The sequence below is a fragment of the Bos indicus x Bos taurus genome, chromosome 19 (genome assembly GCF_003369695.1).
Source record: "Bos indicus x Bos taurus breed Angus x Brahman F1 hybrid chromosome 19, Bos_hybrid_MaternalHap_v2.0, whole genome shotgun sequence".
Taxonomy (NCBI): domain Eukaryota; kingdom Metazoa; phylum Chordata; class Mammalia; order Artiodactyla; family Bovidae; genus Bos; species Bos indicus x Bos taurus.
The window spans coordinates 14400720-14423464 of NC_040094.1; the positions used below are offsets into that span (position 1 = coordinate 14400720).

At 41.6% G+C, this 22745-nt stretch overlaps 1 protein-coding gene across 3 annotated transcripts in view; it reads left to right on the forward strand.

Moving 5' to 3' along the window:
- AATF (apoptosis antagonizing transcription factor) overlaps window positions 1-22745 on the forward strand; it is a 108034-nt gene that overhangs the window by 33529 nt on the left and 51760 nt on the right. For all 3 annotated transcript variants that reach the window (XM_027517310.1, XM_027517311.1, XM_027517309.1), the window contains exons 5-8: window positions 9355-9469; window positions 11115-11316; window positions 11851-12015; window positions 13545-13628. In XM_027517310.1, the coding sequence (XP_027373111.1) occupies window positions 9355-9469; window positions 11115-11316; window positions 11851-12015; window positions 13545-13628 (566 nt within the window). The remainder of the gene's footprint in view (window positions 1-9354; window positions 9470-11114; window positions 11317-11850; window positions 12016-13544; window positions 13629-22745) is intronic.

Consider the following 22745-nt stretch of genomic DNA (forward strand, 5'->3'; position numbering starts at 1 on the left):
TAATACATTTATTTACTTCAGAGTTTACTTTAAACTTTAACTGTATTTTAAATTGTAAGAGTAATACGTGATATCAAAATATTCAAACAGTTCAAAAGTGTATCAGATAAAAAGGAGAATATCCACAGTCTCCCTGGGTGACTCCTATTAGACAGTTTGTAAAGAATTCCTTGTAAATAAAACTTGGATTTTAAGTACCTCATGCTCTGAGCATTTCCCCTTTTCCGTTTAAAGGGGAAAAATAAATTTCCCTTTTTAGAGAAGTCCTCTGGAACAATGGAGGTTGTCTAGGAATGGTGAAATGGAAGGTAGCTAGTAGATTTCGGGAAGTCCATTGATCAGTCAGATTGCTGTGTCCTGTAGGGCTTTTTAAGGATTTATTGACACACTTCATCAAGGTATTTGAGAGAGCATTCAGGGAAACCTACGAAATTCTGCAATTCTTTTCCCTCCCTTATAAATTCATGCCTGGTCAGAAATTACAGCTTGAGTGGGATGTCCCTCCACAGAACTCAAACGCACACTATCTATCATGTTACTTAGCACGGCAGTAATGTAAAATGGGAAGGATTTTTTCCTTTTGGTTTCTTTCTGTGAAGGGGCTCACCCAGCATATTTTATCCTCTGTCTCTCCATCTCTCTCTTATTTCAACTTCCACTTACTCCCCAATTCCCCACATCATTCTCTTAAGAGAAAAAATAAATAAATTTTGTCCACCGAGTCCTCTTTCTTATTTGATTTAAAAGGTCTTGGGTTGAATGTTTCTCACAAAAACACTTTGCATTCAGAATTAGCCCATCAAATCGTTTCCGCCACAGACCCCTGCACAGGCTGTGTGCCTTCCGCTGTGGGGCCCCCCAAGGTCGGAAAACCCAAGGCTGCCTTTGGTTTAGTTGTCATGATTTTAGAATATAAGTCCCCACGCCCTGCTTTGAAAAGTTATCCTGGTGGTGATTTTGTACCATAAAAAAATCCTACTTTTGGTTCACACACAGTGGGACAGAACTCTTTCTGCTATTGCAGTCAAAACCACGGTCCTCCTAAGAGCACATTCATTTCTCTAAACCAGGGGGTATGTATGTGCCCGTTCCTAGGAGCCACAGGAGACGTGGGTTCAATCCCTGGGTCAGAAAGATCCCCTGGAGGAGGAAATGGCAACTCACTCCAGTATTCTTGCCTGGAGAATCCCATAGACAGAGGAGCCTGGCGGGCTACAGTCCATGAGATTGCAGAGTCGGACCCGACTTAGCAACCAAACGACGACGACACATCTATATGTGTGTACACCTATATGAATGTATAAAAATTCTACTTGGGCTCACGTTGGAAATGATATTGACTCATCCACATGGTGGGTGTTAAGGAATCTGTAACCTGCAGTGCTCTGTCTTAGTGGTAACGGCATCCTGCTTTTGGAATATAGAACAAGCCCAAACAGTAATACTGACAGAATTCGGAATTATGATACAGTGGAGCCTTCACGTAATTCTTTGTTGAAGAAGTTAGGGCCTAAATGTTAAGGCTTATTGTTATTCCGAGTTGATAATCTCTGCCTTGCTTTAATAATTTTTCCTCATGCCTGGGTAGCCCGCGAGTTGCACAATAATCACTCACACAGCTTTGTAATCAATGCCCAAAGTAATAGGATTCCTCTGGCCACCGGCAATTAATAAATTTGTGTCTTTTTTAAAACACTAGCAAGTCGGGCCTGAAATACGACTGACTGGCTCTCCTCATTTGCATATTTATTGCAGTGGAAAAATTCTTACCAGATGATTGATGCCGGGCCTGCCTCTTGAATTCCAAGCAGCACGTTATTATGAAATGAAAAATGCTGGCCATACAGTTGATTAAAGTTGAAGACAGTGGAATCGGTGTTTTTTAAGATTGTGGGAGAATTAAAGGCATATTTTAATAGATGTTGACAAGAAGTGAACTAACAAAAGCAAAGCAAAGGATTTGCTTGAAAAGATTTAATCAAACGTCTTTCTGGGGGGATTAATTGCCAGGGATGACTAGTGCAAGTGGCAGGCTTGTGTGGATTTGAATGAAAAGTATTGTTCTCAGGCCAATACAGCGTGTGTCATTTTGACCTATAGTTTAGCTGCAGTTCTAGAGTTACTTTAGAAGAAGGGGGGGAAAAACTGTTCTTGCAATTGTACCTTCTAGCTTAATGTATATATCCGGGAATAAGAGGAATGTAGGCGTTTATATATACTTGCACATAAATAATTGTATGTTTGCATATTTGCTTTAAAAACAATGGTGTGGATATTTAAAAACTGCTAAGGCGAGCTTATTTTACTTTATGCATTTGCTGTCCCCATTGCCCTCCATCTCCTCACCAGAAGTTTTACTTATTGGTTTATAATCTAATTAACGAACTGTGTGCCCATGTCCAAACTTATTCTCTGCCTCCAGTTTTGTTTATGTCGAACAGCCTAGATGAATCAAGGAAAAAAATAAAGCTGTTAGGTGAAAATGGTTTTTAGATTGGTGACATTTTATATATAGAATGCTTGCATATGGGCAGCATGTAAATGAATACTTAATGTGGGAATGTATGAATACTAGTTCTGTCTTAGCACTGTAGATCACAGCAAGCAGAGCCCGAGGTTTTCGCTGTGTGAAAGATGCCGATTTTGTGATAGTAATATACTTTATATTTTATAGCATTTAAACATTTGCAGCATACCTTAATATATACAAGCATTTGTTATTTTTCGCCTTAGTTCTGCAAGATAACCAGGCAAAGGATTATCTGCATGGTGTAGATGAGATTGTTGAGACTCGAAGAGATTAAATGGGGGGGTCCACTCAGTGGAAAATGACTAGTTAGGGATAGTTTCTGTTCAAATCCAGGGCTCCTAGCCCTCAGTAAAATACTCTTTCCATTTATTCTTTACTTGGGAAATTATTTCTAAGGCTGGTGCCCGGGTGCTTAGTTTGAGTCTTGGTAATGAGGTCAGTCATGTGTCCTTCTTAATCTCCTCGTAAGGCAAAGGCCTCTGGAAATGGACCAGGTAGGACAAAATAAACATATGTGTCCTTGCCAGTCTCTGTTTGCTTTGTGGCCACGTGCCAGAAGGGAGAGAGAAGACAGTACGCATGCATCTCTGCTGCTTTTCTTAGCTTTGAACTCTGGCAGAGAAACCAGAGGTGAATTACAAAGTGTTGATTCCATTCCCTTGATGATTCATAGGGTTGAACAAGTGGAATTCAACTTTGTATGAGTGATAGAGTTCTTTGGTTTGGTTCGTTTTGGTCTGGGGCTGGAAGAACTCACTGTGGGATCTGAGCCTTCAGGGGAGCGTCTTTCCTCACCCGGGTCAACTGTGGCTTCGAGGGAGCCTGCCGCGTCCAGCAGAGGATTGCTCACTGTTTCTTCAGGTTTTACATAAAACTTCACTGGAAGGAAGTGTGACCGTAATAGTGCAAAGAAACGAGAATTGGGTTCTGGCTTCTAAATCTCTTTAGAGGAGGTTGTCCATGTATTGACCACTGATGACTTGACTTTGATAAACTTTTTTTTTTTTTTGGTGGTGGTGGTGGTGGTTAGAAGCACAGAATTGCAGATTTCATCTCTGGTAGGTCTCCTGACACTTTGATGCATGGTGGTGCTATCCCTGAATGGAGCTTAAATACTTCAGGGCTACTTTCTGACTGGGTGAAGGGGTGTATAAAATGACGACGTATGAGAGAGTATTAACAGAAAGGCACACTTTGATTTACTGATATTGGCTCTGTGCCTTCTCGTTGGATTGATATGCTGTCTAATATATCTGCAATGGATTTTTTTAAACTGACTTGAGCAAAATAAAAGGGCTTGTGTAGCTACTTGAAAGTGGCCCTTAAAAGTAGTGGTCTCTGTGTTGGATGTTTTCACAATTCTTGGTTATGTTACATGTGAGAGTCAAATTATGACTTGCTTGTTGGAGGCAAGCAGCCGTAAACATTATGGACTGCCTTGCAGCTGCTTCTCTGCATGGTTCTTGATCTCCTATTTTAGATCATGGACACGTGGTACTTGGAGGAAGTAAGGGACAAGTACTTGTTTTTCCTGTTCTTATAATTATTTTTTATTGTGGCAAAAAGATACATAGCATGAAAATTACCATTCTAAGTGTACAGTGCAATAATGTTAAGTATAATTACATTGTTGTACATCCAATCGCCAGAACTTTTTGATTTTGTGAAACTAAAACCCTGTACCCATTACATGAGAATTCTCCATTTCCCTCTCCCCCCAACCCTTGACACGCACCATTCTCCTCTCTGTTTTTATGAATTAGACTACTCTACATACCTCGTATACTGGAGAAGGCAATGGCACCCCACTCCAGTACTCTTGCCTGGAAAATCCCATGGACCGAGGAGCCTGGTAGGCTGCAGTCCATGGGGTTGCTAAGAGTCAGGCACGACTGAGCGACTTCACTTTCACTTTTCACTTTCATGCATTGGAGAAGGAAATGGCAACCCACTTAAGTACTCTTGCCTGGAGAATCCCAGGGATGGGGGAGCCTAGTGGGCTGCCGTCTACGGGGTCACACAGAGTCGGACACGACTGAAGCGACTTAGCAGCAGTAGCAGCAGCAGCAGATACCTCGTATAAGTGGGATGATACAGTATTTGTCCTTCTGTGACTGACTTATTTCACTGAGCACAGTGTCCTCAAGGCTCATCCATGTTGTGGCATGTGTCAGAATTCCCCTCCTTTTTAAGGCTGAGTAACATTCCGTTGTTCTTTCAGACTAGGCGCCAGACCGAAGGATTGTAGATGACTTTTTCTGTGTAGAGATAGACTGGGGAGGTAGAGTTATTATTACTTCAGCCTTAAAGAGTACAGCTCAATCGCCAGTATATTCACCTTGTCCTGCCACCATCATCACTACTGTCCATTCCGAAAACTTTTTTCTCATCCCAAGCTGAAACTTTGTGTCCATTGAACAGGAAGTCCCCATCCCCACCTCTCCGCAGCCACTCTTCTGTTTTCTGTCTGTGAATTTGACTGTAGTTTTAGGTTCCTCCTGTAAGCATAATCACACAATATATGTCTTTTTGCAACTGGCTTATTTCACATAGCCTAATATTTTCAAGATTTAGTCTTGGGAATTTTGAGGACCACTTTGCAGATGCAAAATTGATTTGTGGTTTCACTTTGGAGAATATGGGCTGTCTTACAAATAGCTGTTTCTCGAAAAGGAGTAAAAACAATGGTTCATACTTGCATAGAATTGGGATGAGATGAGATTTCTGTTTTCATGGGCTTCCTTACAAGTGTTAGTGTCTCTTGTATTTTCTTAAGTTTCTTGCTATAACATACTTTCAGAACCTTAGCTGTTATGGGCTCTCTGTTTATAATTGTCAGCTGTTTTCATAGGTGCTCACTGATGGTAACATAGTGTTTGTAGGTGCCATTTTTATTCTTTGCTTTCCTCACTATTGTAATTATTTTCCGTACACACACACATACTTTTGCATCATCCCAGTTACGCTTACCACGTGCACGTGTGCTACGTTGCTTCAGTCGTGTCTGACTCTTTGATGCCCCGTGGACTGTAGCTGCCAGGCTCCGCTGTCCATGGGATTCTCTGGGCAAGAGTACTGGAGTGGGTTGCCGTTTCCTCCTCCAGAGGAAGCTTTCCTGATCCAGGGATAGAACCTGTGTCTCCTGCATTGAAGGCAGATTCTTTACTGGCTGAGCTGTCTGGGAAGTTACACACTTAGCACATTTAGACTTTAAAGTAATTCTTGTCTTTAAAATTGTTATGTCTAAGACTTCTCTGGTGATCCAGTGGTTAAGACTCTGCCCTTCCAATGCAGAGGGTACAGGTTTGATGCCTGGTCAGGGAACTCAGATCATACATGCTGTGTGATGTGACCTAAAAAAGAAAAAATTGTTATGTCTTTATTCTTTTTTTTCTTCTTGCCTACTTCTCATCTGTTTTTACTTAATCCATTTCCCTAAAACTATCAGAGGAATAATTCTGTATTATTTTTTCCTCTTGAGAATAATTTTTTATCATTATATTTGGTGGAAAGTTTTGTTAAAATTCAGAGCAACGGGTTGAGAATCTTGGGTTGGAACACAAGGCATTTTGGATTTCTTCAGATATTGCAGGTCCTCCCAAGTGATATGGATATGTACTGATTATAAAAGGATTAGAATATGGAATTTATAAATGATAAATGATCAAGGATCTTACGCTATTTATAAACAGGGAAGTTGTATTTATATAGTCTTATATGGAGATTATTGGAGGAATGCAAAGGAGCTGCTAGGTCACTGAGTTCCTTCTGACCAATTCAGGGGGACTTTCTCAGGTAAGCTCTTAGCCTTACAGTGAAATGGGGTGCTACAGCATGATCTGTTTGGAGAACTGGTCTGAGTCATGTGTTGGTGTCCCAGTGATAAAATAGGTTGGGATGCAAAATAGTGAGGAAGTTACTCAGCAGAAGCAGAAGAGTTAGAATCAAATTGATAAAAATCAGATAAACGGAAGTTTGTGTGAGCTGGTTAGTCTGAAATGTGAACAGAAATGAATGTGCTGCTGCTGCTGCTGCTGCTTAGTCGCTTCAGCCGTATCCGACTCTGTGCGACCCTATGAACTGCAGCCCGCCAGGCTCCTCTGTCCATGGGATTCTGCAGGCAAGAATGAATACTGGAGTGGGTTGCCATGCCCTCCTCCAGGGGAGCTTCCCGACCCAGGGATTGAACCTGGGTCTCCTGCATTGCAGGCAGATTCTTTACTGAATGAGCCACAAAATGAATGAATGAAATAAAGCCCAAGAAATGAATGTAAGGTCTGCTAAATGAGAGTCAGGATGCTTGAAAGAAGATTATGTTTCCTTAAGGGAAAGAGGGAAGGACTGATAGAAGCATAGCCAGAGACAAATGGACAACTCTTAGTGATAATACATATGGAAAACACAGGATTTAGCCACTGATCGAATATACTGAATACCGGCACCAAAATGTCAGTGATCGCCTATGAAAATTAAACAGAGACGAGAGAAGCAGACAAAGGAGAAGGATTGGATTGGAAGAAAAAACTTTTGTTTCTGACGTGGGGTGTTTGAGGGAGTGATGGAGCATCCAAGTGGAGATTTTCTTAGTTGCTGGAAATGTGAGAGTTTGATTATAAAGAGATGTCTGAATGCTATCAAAACATATCTAGTAATTATCAACGTCTAGTTAGCCCCTTTAGTAGGATTAGTAGGATTATGCTGATAAGGAAGGTAAGAGTGTGTTTCTCAGAGAGCCAGTTTTTATTCTGAAAGTTCTTGGTCGTAGACGTTACACTTGATCCCGACCAGCTTTATTATGAATACATCCTGTTGGCTGTGAGAACTGGGTGAGAACACGTGCCCGATGAGCAGATTTCCAATACACAATTCAGTACACTGATCGATCCAGAGCCTGGGGTTCCATATCCCTGCATCCAGCCAACTTTGAACCAACGATATTTGGAAAGAAACTAGTGTGGAGATTCCTTAAAAAACTGGAAATAGAACTGCCTTATGATCCAGCAATCCCACTGCTGGGCATACACACTGAGGAAACCAGAAGGGAAAGAGACACGTGTACCCCAATGTTCATCGCAGCACTGTTTATAATAGCCAGGACATGGAAGCAACCTAGATGCCCATCAGCAGATGAATGGATAAGAAAGCTGTGGTACATATACACAATGGAGTATTACTCAGCCATTAAAAAGAATACATTTGAATCAGTTCTAATGAGATGGATAAAACTGGAACCTATTATACAGAGTGAAGTAAGCCAGAAAGAAAAACACCAATACAGTATACTAACACATACATATGGAATTTAGAAAGATGGTAACAATAACCCTGTGTACGAGACAGCAAAAGAGACACCGATGTATAGATCAATCTTATGGACTCTGTGGGAGACGGAGAGGGTGGGGAGATTTGGGAGAATAGCATTGAAACATGTATAATATCATGTATGAAACGAGTCGCCAGTCCAGGTTCGATGCACGGTACTGGATGCTTGGGGCTGGTGCACTGGGACGACCCAGAGGGAGGGTAGGGGAGGGAGGAGGGAGGAGGGTTCAGGATGGGGAACGCGGGTATACCTGTGGCGGATTCATTTTGATATTTGGCAAAAGTAATACAATATTGTAAGTTAAAAAAAAAAAAAAGTACAGAAGAAAAAAAAAGAAAGAAAAAAAAATGTCAGAAAGTTCCGAAAATTTGCAGCACTCTTGACAACCATTTCCACAGTATTTGTATCATATTCACAACAATTTATGTAACATTGACATTATACTAGTTGTTATAAGTAATCTAGAGATGATTTGAAGTATGTGTGAGGATATGGGTAGGTTATATGGGTTATATGCAAATTAGGCCCTTTGATATAAGGAAGGGACTTGAGCATCTGTGGATTTTTGCTACCCAGGGGGAGAGGCCCTGGAACCAATCCCGTGAGGATACAGAGCGATCACTGTATTGCGAACAGGAAGTCATTAACTTGGGTGTGTGTTCATAAACAGGAACTTTCCATAAGGGTATATGCTGAGAGCGGAGAAGACAATGGCACCCCACTCCAGTACTCTTGCTTGGAAAATCCCATGGACGGAGGAGCCTGTCAGGCTGCAGTCCATGGGGTCGCCAAGAGTCGGACACAACTGAGCAACTTCACTTTCACTTTTCACTTTCATGCATTGGAGAAGGAAATGGCAGCCCACTCCACTGTTCTTGCCTGGAGAATCCCAGGGACGGGGGAGCCTGGTGGGCTGCCATCTACGGGGTCCCACAGAGTCGGACATGACTGAAGTGACTTAGCATAGTATAGCATAGCATACACTGAGAGACCAAATGAATGAGGTGGCAGCTCACACCAGAGGCAGAGAAGATCTCTCAGGGAAGGGAGGTGGTGGTGATAGGAATCCTAGGACTAAGTTGTGCTTCTGGGGGGAAAAGAGAAGGTATTACTTAAGGAGCCAGTTGATAAAGGGATAATCCAAGAGGCAACTGTAGAAGGATAACTGAGATAACACCAGAGGAAGAAAATGATTGCTTATGATGACAGACAAGGAAGGATTTTGTCAAACTTAGTAAATTTAAGAACTCAGAACTTATTGCAGATGTTTTAAGTTTCTTACACATGTTTCCTTGCCTGTTCTCCACAAGGACTCTAGGAGGTAGGCACTGTTACTATTTCCTTTCAGGAATTCTGCATTTCAGAGAGTTCTTAGGCCCGGCCAGTCCTGTACTCCTCTCCCGCCCAGCCAGTACTACTCGGGAGGCAGGCGTCAGAGGCATCACCTGCTTTGGAGCACTGTAGGTAATTAACTGTTCCTTTTCCCTGCTTTATTTCCCAGGTCACAAGGCACTTAAAGCACTGTTGAGGTCATTGGTAGATCTCCAGGAAGAGTTGCTTTTCCAGTACCCAGACACTAGGTATCTCGTAGATGGGACAAAACCCAAAGCAGAAAGGTAAGGAGGAATGGAACTATGGAATCTGTCTTTTCATCTGAATATTTTCCCACTGTTTATAAAGTCAGGTCCTTCCAGAAGATATCAGACTTCTTAATGTTAGTAAACTATTAATAGAAAGAGCCTCTCACATTTAATTGGTAGCCAGGATGGCATATAAATTGGAAATTATCTTTTGGATTTTTATGTGTAGTTGTGCCTAATTGTGTTTGTGCATGTGTGCATGCTCAGTCGCTAGGTTGTGTCCAACTTTTTTGTGACCCCGTGGACTGTAGCCTGCCAGGCTTCTCTGTCCATGGGATTCTGCAGGCAAGAATCCTGGAGTGGGTTGCCATTCCCTCCTCCAAGGGATCTTCCCAACCCAGGGATCAACCTGTGTCTCCTGCATTGCAGGTGTATTCTTCACCACTGAGCCACCTAGGGAGCCCAGTTACCTTTGTAAGCTTCTGCAAAAAACTTGCCTCTGGGGGTTGGGGGCTGCACCTCTCGGCTTGTGGGATCTTAGTTCCTCGACTAAGGATCAAACCCAGAGCCCTGGCAGTGAGATCACTGAGGCTTAACCACTGGACCACTAGGGAATTCCCCAAACTTGCCTTGTTTTTTAGATCTAGTGAAATTATTGGTGAAAGCACATTTTTAGTATGAATGCATAATTGATGTTTACGAAGCCCTTTGTTGCCCATACATGGAATTGCCAGTTGCAACCATCGACTTTTTAGTAAGGGAAGAGGCAGTTATTTTGACTGGTGGAAACCTTTTGGAAAATAGCAGAATAAACTTTTTTTTCCCTTCCTGAAATGATCACACCTGATGAAGGGTCACCCGCCTCCTTGACCTCTCCCTCTGGCTGAGCCTGCTGCAAGTGGTACCTGCCTGTTGTTTTCCGTTGCACTTCTCTTCCGCTCCACTCCTTTCCACTGAGTTAGTTTGAAGGACAGAGGAGAGGAGCTCTCTTGTAGGAAGCACTTCCTGTGTGTTGGGGTCGGCAGTCCATAGAGTGCAGCGGGTTCTAACTGGAGGCTACGTTCTCAGGCGGTTGAGGGCATTGCAGTCTAGCTTGGGTTCTGTGGCCTATCGCTTTGAGTTTTCTTCACATTCTGCTTCTCTTCATTTGGTTCAACTAATACTATTCAGCTTTCCCGAACAATTGGTTACAGAGAGACATATTCCCCTTATTGATTTGGGGATTAAGGTCATAAAAGTATGATTATGTGTTTAATTTTTAAAGACCCTGCTATAACAGTATAGGCCTGGTTCATGTGCATTTCTAATAATGTTTTTAACAACCTCATTTACTTTTATGGTTTTCTTACCTTTTAAAAATATTTTTGAAACCACCTATTTTTATGTTTATTTGAAAAAGTACAGAAGTTTTTGTTTGACTGTGTGAATGCTCTCTTACAACAGAAAAAAGCCATACTCTTTAAAAAAAAAATTTTTTTTTTAATTTATTTGTTTGGCTGCGTGGGATCTTTAGTTGCCACACATGGTATCAAGTTCCCTGACCAGGTATCGAACCTGGGCCCCCTGCTTTGGGAGCACAGTCTTAGCCACTGGGCCACCAGGGAATACTCCTGACTGCACATGGGCCTAGGTTTTACTCAGGTAACGTTTATTTACATTGGATTCTTACTGGGTTTTCCAGTGAAGAGGAGATTTCCAGTGATGATGAAGAGCTCGTAGAGAAGAAGAAGCCGCAGAGGAGGGCCCCGACAAAGAGGAAGCTGGAGACGGAGGACTACCCCAGCTTCATGGCGAAGCGCTTCGCCGACTTCACTGTCTATAGGAACCGCACGCTCCAGAAGTGGCACGATAAGACCAAGCTGGCTTCTGGAAAACTGGGGAAGGCAAGCGTGGGTGCCTGTGTGTGTGTGTATGTGAGTGTGTGAGGCAGGTCGTGGCAACCTGAAGCGGCTGTGAGAAATGGGAGCTACAGCTCCCTTATATGGATGATGCCTTGATGTGGTAGTCATCCGTCATCTCTGTGGAAAAATTTACTGAACTCCTACCACTGAGGTTTATACCATTCAGGCGTGGGTTTTCAACTTTATTAGTAAGGAGTGTTTTAAGTCTAGAAATGGTGGCCTTGTAAGTGTTGGAAAAACAAAATACCTTAAAGAAACGGATTTTACCACAATTAATATTAAAGGAGCAGAAGTTAATCTCTGTGTATAGGAAAGAAATGTGACCTGCTTAAGACTAATTTTTAGTTTTTTTCTGAGAACAATCACAGCCATTCACCCACTCAGCCTTTAACCGAAAGCCCCTCCTGGAAAGAGGATTGTCTGTTTCTCTGCTGACACAGAAAGATATAGAAACCAACGTCGCTGGCTTCTGCAGAGACTTTGCGCGTTATCTGACACTGGTTGATATTGTTGCAGGGTTTTGGTGCCTTTGAACGCTCAATCTTGACTCAGATCGATCATATTCTGATGGACAAAGAAAGATTACTTCGAAGGACACAGACCAAGCGTTCTGTCTACAGAGTTCTTGGCAAACCTGAGCCAGCAGTCCAGCCTGTCCCGGAGAGTCTGCCAGGGCAGCCGGTAAGGACTCTGATGCATGGTGATTACGGGAGCAGTTCCTAAAGGAGGCTAATTAACTGGACGATCTGCTCACCTCCTTGTAGGTATTCCTTGGGGTATAAGAAATAAACGAAAGAAAGGGGGGAAAAAAGCACTGCTTTGTTTGAGAAACTGAGATGATGTCAGAGGGGAAAGTTTTTAAAAAATGAAGCCACTGGGGCACAGTTCTTGAGGTGCTAGACTAGTGTGTTACCCCTTTGCCTGGCAAAGAAATAAAGCCACTCTTTCTCCTAAACAAAAAATAATAATGAATAAAGCTATTATTAACTTGTGTATAGCCTTCTCTTAATTTTGAGTTTGATATGAGTCTGGTCATGGAAGCATTTGTAATTCAGTTTTTAAAATTCAGTTTTAAAGCTTCTTCTTTAGAAGCACTAATATTGAGTTGAGTGTGTACTTTAGACTTTCCTTTGCATGTTTATATGCTCCAGGAAAGGATCCAGAATTGGAAGAGGCAGATTCTTCTGTCTAAAGGAAACTCTTTTATTTATAATAGAAATATATACTTAATATGTATTTCTTAAGTTCAGAAGAATTTTAAATGAAAAGTAAAATTCCCCTAGTCTGAAAATTCCACTCCTTAGGTTTAACCAATGTTCATAGTTGTAACAAGGTTTTAGGTATTTTCTACACACACACACACACACACACACATAACACATAATGCATTCATAAAAATATGGTTTTTGGAACTTTCCTCCTGGCCCAGTGGTTAAGACCCCATGCTCCCAATGCAGTGGGCATGGGTTCAGTCCCTGGTTGGGGAACTAAGATCCCACATAGCCTGCACGGCATGGCCAAAAAAAACAAAAAAAAATTGTCTATTTTTTTTTAACTAAATGGGATGGATATATATGTGTGTATAAATATATAAGTTATACATACAATCTTACAGCTTTCTAAATTATTCTAGATATTTTTCCAGGCTATTACGTAGAGATCTACCTCATTTTTTCTAATGGCTAGAGTATTCCATTGTATGGATGTGTGCTAGAATTTATTTGAACAGTGGATATTTATGTTTTCTCTAGTTTTAGAAACAGTGCTATAAGAAACATTCCTGAGCATTTATATGCTTTTGTTTTTATGTGAACATGTGGATACACTTTTAGAAGTGGAAATATTAAGGAGAATATGCATTTTAAATTCTGATAGATGTTGTAAAATTGCCTCAAAAAGGCTGGTGTATTTTCCATTACTGAAGATTGCCTGTTTTGGAGATGAAAAATGATGTTTTTTCATCTCAATTTGCTTGTATTAGAATGAGATTAAATATATTTTCATATAACCATTGAGTATTTGTGTTTTTTCTGTCAAGTGCCTATTAATGTTTTGCCCATTTTTCAACAGCATTATTTTTGTTCTTTAATTGTGAGAGCTCTTTATATCTTAAGGAAGATAGTGGTTTTACTGTTCTACACATTCTTTATAGTCACTGCATTACTTTGTTAACCTCATTGGGATTCACTTTTTCCTTCTCGCTGATGTAGGAGATCCTTCCTGAGGCCCCTGCCAATGCCCACCTGAAGGACTTGGATGAAGAAATCTTTGATGATGATGACTTTTATCACCAGGTATGATTTTTACACTCTGTTCTTTTGTTATAAATCAGGCTTTAGCATTTTAAGACACCTGATAGAATTCTCTGACCTAAAGGTAGCTATCTTACCTTAGAAGGATAGAGTCAGACAGGGTTTCTGAACATGTACTCAGAATCGACTTGCTGTGTAGTTCTAGATGTGTTACTTTGGTTTTATATTTTTCCTCCTGAAATGAAAATAGCTACAGCTTCTTTGTTAGTTGTTACAGAGTGTAAGTTACTGTAGAACAGTTTCAGTGTCTTTGCATCAGGTGACTTATTTTCTCTCAGCCACTTTTGATGATGTTCCTGGAGGATTTATTTTTTGTTTGGTTTCTTGTCCTGTTACTAGCAGGTAAGGACATGGGGTTGAAAGGCCAGAATCCCAGAATTCTTGAATTGTGCTTCTGCTTCTGTCATATTACATCTCTTCTCTTAAAACTTCCTTGTGTGTGTGCATGTTCAAATCAGTTAGGTACATATTGAGGTTGCCTGCCACTGTTGATTATAATAATAGTGTAGTGCTTTGAAAACAGAAGGAATTGCTAGAGGTTGAAATCTAGTCCAGTTCTCAGTGTCTCCTCACAGTCATTCCCCCTGTTCTTGCTCTGCCCCTGCCATCTGCTGTCGTGCTGATCTTTCTGATGACGGTTGTACCATCTAGGTAGACTAAAATCTGGGCTAGTCTAAAGAACTAAAATAATTTCCTCTAATCCTGGGTCTCTTATCAGTCATACATCTTAATGAAACGTGCTGTAGGCTGTCCCCTCTCTAGCTCTGGAGAGTCAGGGATGCTGTTCAGTTTTGGTTGAGTCATTATTTGTCACAATGATCCTTGTTAACTTTTATGGAAGACTTTTCAAATGCTTGTTGGGGGTGTAGCTGTAATGATGGTCCTGTGTAGTATATGGAAGTATGAAGGAAGGAACACAGAAAACTACACTGTGAAGAAAGTAGAAAAAGTGATTCTGTATTGAGGAAACCTCTGGTTTTGCCCTAAAAAAGAGAGAGAGATATTTTAAAATTAATCTTGCTGTTCACTCTCACTCTGATGTTCCATAAAATTATTGCTGTGCATCTTAAAAGTAATGATGAGAGGGTGGAGGCAAGAGGATTGGTGTGTGGCCCCAGGTGTTCCCAGTCAGAGGTCTTGATTCTTTTTTCCTTTTTTTCTATTATAATGTCCATTTGTCAGAAGAGTGGGGAACTCTGTTTTGCTCTAGACTGTCTAAGAGAGTACCTGACATGGGATACTAATGCTGTGTGAATGTGTGAGATCATGGGAGACAATCCAAAATGTTCCAGTCTTCATTAATTGAAGTGTACATTGTTCGATAGAAAGTGCATCATAAATTAAATAGACCTAATGAAATAAACTGAAATTACTGGGGGAAGCTGCTTCCACTGGCAATCCTTAGTCTGAAAGATTTTTTTTTTTTGGCCTGGAGGTCTGCTTAAAAAGAAATAGCATTACTTGATTGGCCCTTCATCCCAATTAATAATTTTAACTTCGATAAATTCTGATTTCAGTTATGACTAGTCACATCTTCGCTTTTCCCCTTGCTGGTTAATTGGGGTGCTGGGGTTAATCTAAATTAAAACTTAAACTAATAGAGGTCAGCGAAGCAGCTGAAACACCTGAGTGAAACAAATGGGGCTGCCAGGCACAACTTTATCTTGGCTGTTTCCCAAGAGGGAAGTGGCAGCAAATTGGAGTTGTTTCAGCCTTCTGTAAAGGTGAATGATGGGTGACACTTGTGAATGTACAGCATCTCCGGAAGCATTCCAGATTGCTTTGCTGCCGCACCAACTGCTGCCATCCACGCACAGTCAGTAGGAGCTGGACCAGTTGCCAACATCTGGCAGCACAGCAAGGAATGGGTGCAAGGCTTGAAACCCCACAGATTCTAAATATGGTGCTTAGAAGTGTGCAGGCTTTAATCACTTACCACTCTTTGGCAGCAGGCTACGACAGCTTATCCCAGCCTCGTACATCACAGTCGACATCTGCTGAGCCGCCAGGCAGCTGCACATTCATTTTCTTTTCTTGCCTTTTCTCTTTGCCTCCTATTCCTCTTCTTCTTCGAACTACCCCCCCACTTCCCCTCCCCCCAACCCCATCCCCCGCCTGCCTTCAGTTTTCCTCCCCCTCCCCCAATATGCTTCTTGGGAGAGATGATCTGTAAAGATTACCGCTTCATTGTGTGCAAGTAATTGTGGTGATGCCAGGCCCTTGACAGACACAACGTAGCACCTGTTCTGCTGACCTGGTTAATTTCTTCTGTTGAGTGGGATTTACCAGAGATTGGAGCTGAAGCCAATTCAATGATAAGGCTAAAGAAAATGGCTGTATGTTTTCTGTCACCTCCCAATTAAATTGGCTTCATAAAGTGCTTTCCTTTATTTGTCAGGGTAGTAAGCCTGAGCTAAGTGTTGCATTCAGAAGTGGTACAATGTATTACAATGGGCTGTGAGTTTTCATTTGTGTTTTTTGATGCGGTAGGTTGTTTGGAAGAGCTTGGTGGTGAATATAATAACGTTTCGCCGTTTTTTTTTTTTTTTAACCATACTTGAAGCCAGACTCTTTGGGTCCATGTTTTGTAAGGAAGAGATTATAGCCACATTGAATTTTAATGTTTCATTGTAAGGGTTTAAAGGCTTACTTGGTTAAGTCATGTGTCTCGAGGCTGTGTAAATGGCCCTCACCACTGAGAATGGTGTTCAGGGTCAGAATACATACACTCTCACTCTCTTTGTTTCATAATGGGCCTTAAATCACTACAACTTAAAAAATATGTCTGTGTTATTTAATAAAGGTACATGAGAGTGTGTATGTGTATGTATAAGCAAATACATATGGAGTAGGGAGAGGACTGGAGAGTATCAGATACTGTAATGGTACTTCTTTTGAGCTGAAAAGAACCTCACAATAATGAGTCCCTGAGACATTAAGTAACTTACTGAAAGTCACATACTAGTACTCTATCCAAGATTTTTTAGGCCAAGCCCTGTTCTTCCCATACCTTTGTTTCTTAAATATTTCATTTGTGAGCCATAGGAAGACTTCACTATAGTATTATGCTTTTCGTTTTGTAAATAACTGAGCTTCATTTTCTTAGAACCAGAAGAAACATTATGTTGTGTTAGAAAGTAATTTTTTTCTCCCTTTGAAGGCAAATGATTTATTGAACTCCTGGTTTCTTAACAATTTTAATGAAAACAATTAACCTTCTAGTTGTGTTCCTGATTTGTTTGGAGTTGCTGAAAGCTCAGAGTGTGCCCAGTGGTGACGATTTTAGGAGGGAAACTGTTGACAGGCTTCAAACGTTGCTGAGTTCTCACTTGCTGGTGGGATCAGCTCCCATCTGGCTCAGGTGTTGTTAGAATTCATCCCTAGAGATTATTTCATAAAATATGAAGGTTACAAATGACCATGAAGGAAGGGCCATGTTTTCAGTGTCTATTGTTCATTTTCATGATCCCATTTGCAACTTTATTTTTTTTTTTTTTTGACATTAAGTGCTTTTAAGGTTGGAGAAGACTATGGCACCCCACTCGAGTACTTTTGCCTAGAAAATCCCATGGATGGAGGAGCCTGGTAGGCCGCAGTCATGGGGTTGCTAGAGTCGGACACGACTGAGTGACTTCACTTTCACTTTTCACTTTCATGCATTGGAGAAGGAAATGGCAGCCCACTCCAGTGTTCTTGCCTAGAGAATCCCAGGGACGGGGAAGCCTGGTGGGCTGCTGTCTACAGGGTTGCACAGAGTTGGACACGACTGAAGAGACTTAGCAGCAGCAGCTTTTAAGATATGTTGTCTATATTGCCATTTAAAGTTGATTTTTGACTCGATAGGCCTGAGTTCTCAAAGAACGGAGGAAGGACTAATGTTTACTGAACACTAGTAACGTGCCAGTTCCTGGACTGATTAGACAGGTACTTGACTCATGTCTTCATTTCATCCTCCCAGGATTCCCAGGTTGAGCTATGACTGTACTTAGCAATAAGCTATAAAGTGACTATAAAGTGACTGAGTTTTTTTTAAAGCATTAAAAAAAATTTTTTTTTTAAATTAATTATTGCTGCCCACAGGCTTTCTCTAGTTGCAGTGAGCGGGAGCTGCTCCCCAGTTGTGGTGTGTGGACTCCTCGAGGTGGCGCCTGGTACGGAGCACAGGCTCTGAGTGTACAGGCTTCAGCTGGGGCGTGTGGCCCCTGGAGCACGGCCTCGCTGGCGGTGGCGCCCTGGCAAGTGACTGGGTTTGTTCTTTTCATAGCCGAGACCTCAAATTAGTTTCTTGTCACCTCGTGAGGTATTTTGCTCTGAAAGGACTAATTGAGCTTAGATATTGACGGGTCGATACCTGGATTTCTGAGGGTTCATTAGGGTTTCATATGTTGCTTCTAACTCTGTTTAGTTTTGATTTGGTTTGTCCTGTCACTTTGAATTTAACCAAGAGCAGCTGGAGAAAGACATAATAGATTCTGTTCTTTTGATGACCACTTTGATGGGTTAAATTTTTCCTTTCATCTGCCATCAGGACATGTCTATAGCTGACCCTGCCACATGCTGGACATATGTGTCTAAGACATTTGATAATGTCATAAACAAGTAATTACTAATTCAGTGAACTATTAAAAGTCGATAATGTTAAGAAATAGAGAAGAGGCAAGCTTTCTGACATGGTGGTTTACTTTAGTTAAATTGGTGAGTGATTAATATGGATGGCTGATAGGGTAGCTTTAATTGTATGCATTTAGATTGTAGTGTGAATAAGGGATGTGTAAGGCCATTCCTATGGTTAACGGCCATACAGTGTTCTTGTTGGCATGTGTCTTTCCAGTGGTTCGGTTGATGGCTGAGAATATGCTTTAAAGTCTGATTGGAACCTACTCCTTTTAATTTGTTGCTGGAAAACAGATCTGTTCAGAGCAGTATTTCATTTTTAGTTTGACTTTGAGATGTTGCTGCTATTTGAGATGTGGATAGTGTTTCTTAAAAGTTTGATAAAATTTATTACATGTATATCTTCTTGGTGACTTTAGAGAGGATGTATATATGAAGTGCATAATTTTGAAAACTGAAATTATGGCTGAAGTTAGAGCAGAGAGTTAATCAGTTAGGTTTCTTAAGATGTAATAAAGGAGTTGAAAAAACAAACCCCAAACCAATATCAATGTCTAATTAAACCCCAGTTTTAATAATTACAAGATTATGTTTTGAATCTATACAAGAATTTTATTTGAGATACATTCTAGTTTCTGTGTTTCCATTGTCTGTCTGTCAGTGTTTAGTCCCAAAGATAGTATCAATATTGGCATTTGATAGCTAGTGTGGCCTTGCTATTATGGAGCCTGCACACACAAAAGCCACATTTTAAATGCAAGGTCGAGAAATTTCATCAAACAGCAGCGTCAAGGGAAGGCACACACGCCTGGCCCTCATTTCTTTCAGTTCTCTTGCTTTAAAAAAACACCGGAGCATGACTTTGGTTCTACTGCTTCGTGTAGACAAAGGTAAAACCTCAGAACAAAGCCTAAAACAGGCTCCATTTGATGGAGCCAGCTAGGAAAGAAAGAAGAATTGGCCTCAAACCATCAAAGAAACTTTTCAAATGCAAGTGGTCCCGTGGTAGTTTACTAGGCAAATATGTGGCCAAAATTGCCTTTTCTATACTCATGTTAAACCCAGTGTGAGCTGGTTAAGTGTTAGACACAGGATTCCAGCAGTGTTTGAGTAGACTCCAGCGAAGAGTTTGGCACTTTAGAAAAGGGGGCACTATCTGTTCACCAAACTGGGCCTGGTGTCGTCTTGTTTTTAAATTATATTCAGTGTATGTAGCTTCTTAAAGCTTTACTGTAAAAGTAAATTATAGGGACAGTGACTTAGCATAAAAGGGGAAGTTAATAAACAGCTTTAAAAATTATGTGTATTGTAGATCTAGCATAGAACCTAATTGCTCTGAAGTTAGATAGTGTCTCTGAAAATTGTCCATTCCAAACTGTCTTTATACTGGAGCCTAGGGGACTAGGGTAGGATCGTCTCGTCTTTAGACACTTAAATCCAGGTGGTGTTAGTCCCTGTTTGATTTTCTTATTTCTTATTCACTTACTTGTGGCTGCCCTGGGTCTTGGCTGCGGTGCATGGCTTCTCATTCAGCGGCTTCTCCAGTTGTGGGGCCGCGGGGTCTGGTGTGGGGGCTTTAGTAGCTGCAGCATGCCGGCTCAGTAGTTGTGGCGCATGGGTTTAGTTGCTCTGAGGCATGTGGGATCTTCCCCAACCAGGGATTGAACCTGTGTCCCTTGAATTAGCAGGCAGATTCTTGACCACCAGCGAAGTCCTGACTTGCTAGCATATTACGCTGCCTTTTGACCTGACACACTTAAAAGTCCATTTGAGTGTTTTCTTTTCAGATTCATAACTGTTTAGGAAACTGAAGATCCAGAATATTTGTTCATACTGTGACAGTTCACACGTGTCACTTTCATGCGGTTATGGGCTTCTTTCACTAATTGCTATACCAGACGCTGGTTTTACAAAGACTAATAAGACAAACCCCTGCCCGAGGAATTTGTCATCTAATGAGAGCAAAAGTGAAAGTGTTAGTCACTCAGTCATGTCTGACTCTTTACGACCCCATGGACTGTAGCCCGCCAGGTTCCTCTGCAGGCAGGAATACAAGAGTGGGTAGCCATTCCCTTCTCCAGCGGATCTTCCCAACCCAGGGATCGAACCTGGGTCTCCTGCATTGCAGGTGGATTCTTTAAGGTCTGAGCCAGCAGGGGGAATCCTAACAAGAGCAGAATTCTCAATTTTGTAGTCAGATAGCTCCTCTTTCAGAGTATGACTTTAATAAAATTTAAATGAAGAAAATAAATGGTGCACGAGAGCAATCAGGTCCTTGATATGAAAACATACATGTAGCTAAGACTGAGCTCCCAATGCAGGGGGCCTGGGTTCGATCCCCGGTCAGAGAACTAGATCCTACATGCCGAACTAAGAGTTCACATTTCGCAACTAAAATTCCTTCATGCCACAGCTAAGACCTGGCACAGCCAAATAAATAAATAATGTTTAAACAAAACAAAACCATGTAGTTCTGTAGTGCTGTCTTATCACAAATGTGCCTCACATACTTGTTGGCACACAGGTTTTTCTCTCAACAGACTCCTAATTCCTAAAGTCATGTCTCAGTAACTTGTAAAAGACCCTAAGACATGCTGTTAGATATAAACTCTGAATAATATTATAAATTCACTATTTTCCAAGAATTTAGTGATTTTTAGAAGCCAGTATTGCAAATCTGATATCCACTGAAACTTATTTCAAGGTTAGAGAAGCCTTCAGGGAGATACTGCTTTGGGAAAGATCCCTGATCTTCCCCTTGCTTACAGAAAGTAATAATAAAACCTTCCTGCTCCCGGCCGGGGGTGAAGGGGAGAGCATTCAGGTTGGTGATGGGTACTTAAAGGTTCGTTTTGCCATAGTCTACCTCTGTGTATTTTTTTTTAATTTTCTGTAATAAAAAGTTGAGAAGAAAAGTCTTTCAGATTTCTTTCTTCCTTCCATTAATTGATTCAGCAAATATGTGAATATCAACTATGTATTTATCGAGTAACTGTTGCTCTAGGCTGTGCTATCTGATGCAGTAGCCACTGGCCACATGTAGCTATTTAAATTTCAGTTGTAGCTAATTAATTAAAATAAAGTTGAAAATTCAGTCTGTCAGTCATGCTAGTCACATATCAAGAGCTGTAGCCACATGTGCTAGGGGCTATTGTGCTGGACAATGCAAATAGCGAACATTTACATCATCACAGAGGCTTCCCAGGTGGCTCATTGGTAAAGAATCCACCTGCCAATACCAGAGACTTGGGTTCAATCCCTGGGTCAGAAAGTGCCCCAGGAGAAGGAAATGCCAACCCACTCTAGTATTGTTGCCTGGGAAATCCCATGGACAGAGGATCCTGGCAGGCCACAGTCCTTGGGGTCACAAACAGTCAGACAGGACTGAGCACACACATACACATATCATCACAGAAAGGTCTGTTGGAGCTCTGTGAGGGGCTGAAACAAAGCAAAGGCCTGCCCTCTGTCTTAGAAACATTCATTCAGTCTTAGAAACAGGATGATACTGCAGTGGAAAACAGTGAAACTGGGTATGGATGAAGGGGCCTAGGACAGGGACGGGATGGTTACTGTTTTCAGGTAGGATGGTCGGGAGATTCAGTGATACTTGAGCAGAGCCCTGAGGGCAGTGCACACCAGACCATGAAAGTTCTGGGGGGAAAGGGGATGGCGAGTGCAAAGGCTCCAAGGCCCTGCCGAGGCTAGTGTGTTCTAGGGAATAGGGAGGCCTGTACCCCCGGGGTGGGGTAGGTAAGAAAGAGTGGGATAGGAGAGCCATAAGTCAGAGCCGTAATGGGAGGCCAGGTCCTGAAGGAGCTTGTAGGCCATCCTAAGGCTTTGGCTTTCACTAGGAAGCCACTGAAGAGTTTTGAACAGAGGAGTCACATGATTGGACTAATATTTTTGACGCATCACTCTGATGTGTTGAGAATCAATTCTAAGGAGGCAGGGTGGCAAGCAGGAAACAGGAGGCTCTCGTGATAGTCCGGGCAAGAGATGGCGGTAGCTGGGACTGCGATGTTTTAGAGGGAGTGCTGACAAGTGGCTGGACTCTGAATTTATGCTGAAAGTTGGACTGATGGGTTTGGCTGATGGATTGTGTGTGCAGTGTGGGAAGAGAGGGATCCAGGATGACTTTAGGGATTTTGGTCTGAGCAGTTGGATGGATGAAATTGCTATTTACTGAACTGGGGACAAACAGTGAGAGAGAAGCTAGTTTGGAGAAGGAATTGGAACTCAGCTTCGGTTACACTAGATTCCACACCCAGCCCCACCCCGACCACATGGACCTATGCTGACTTTAATTATTTTTATTCCAAATTGGTTATATTAAGATATCACTGAAGTAGTCATAGGGAATTGTTGAGGAGGTAGTTATGTATATAATTTTGGAGTTCATGAAGAGGTCTGAACTGAAGAGATGAATCTGAGAGCATATAGATTGTGTTTAATACCATATATGGATTGTATATCTAATACCAA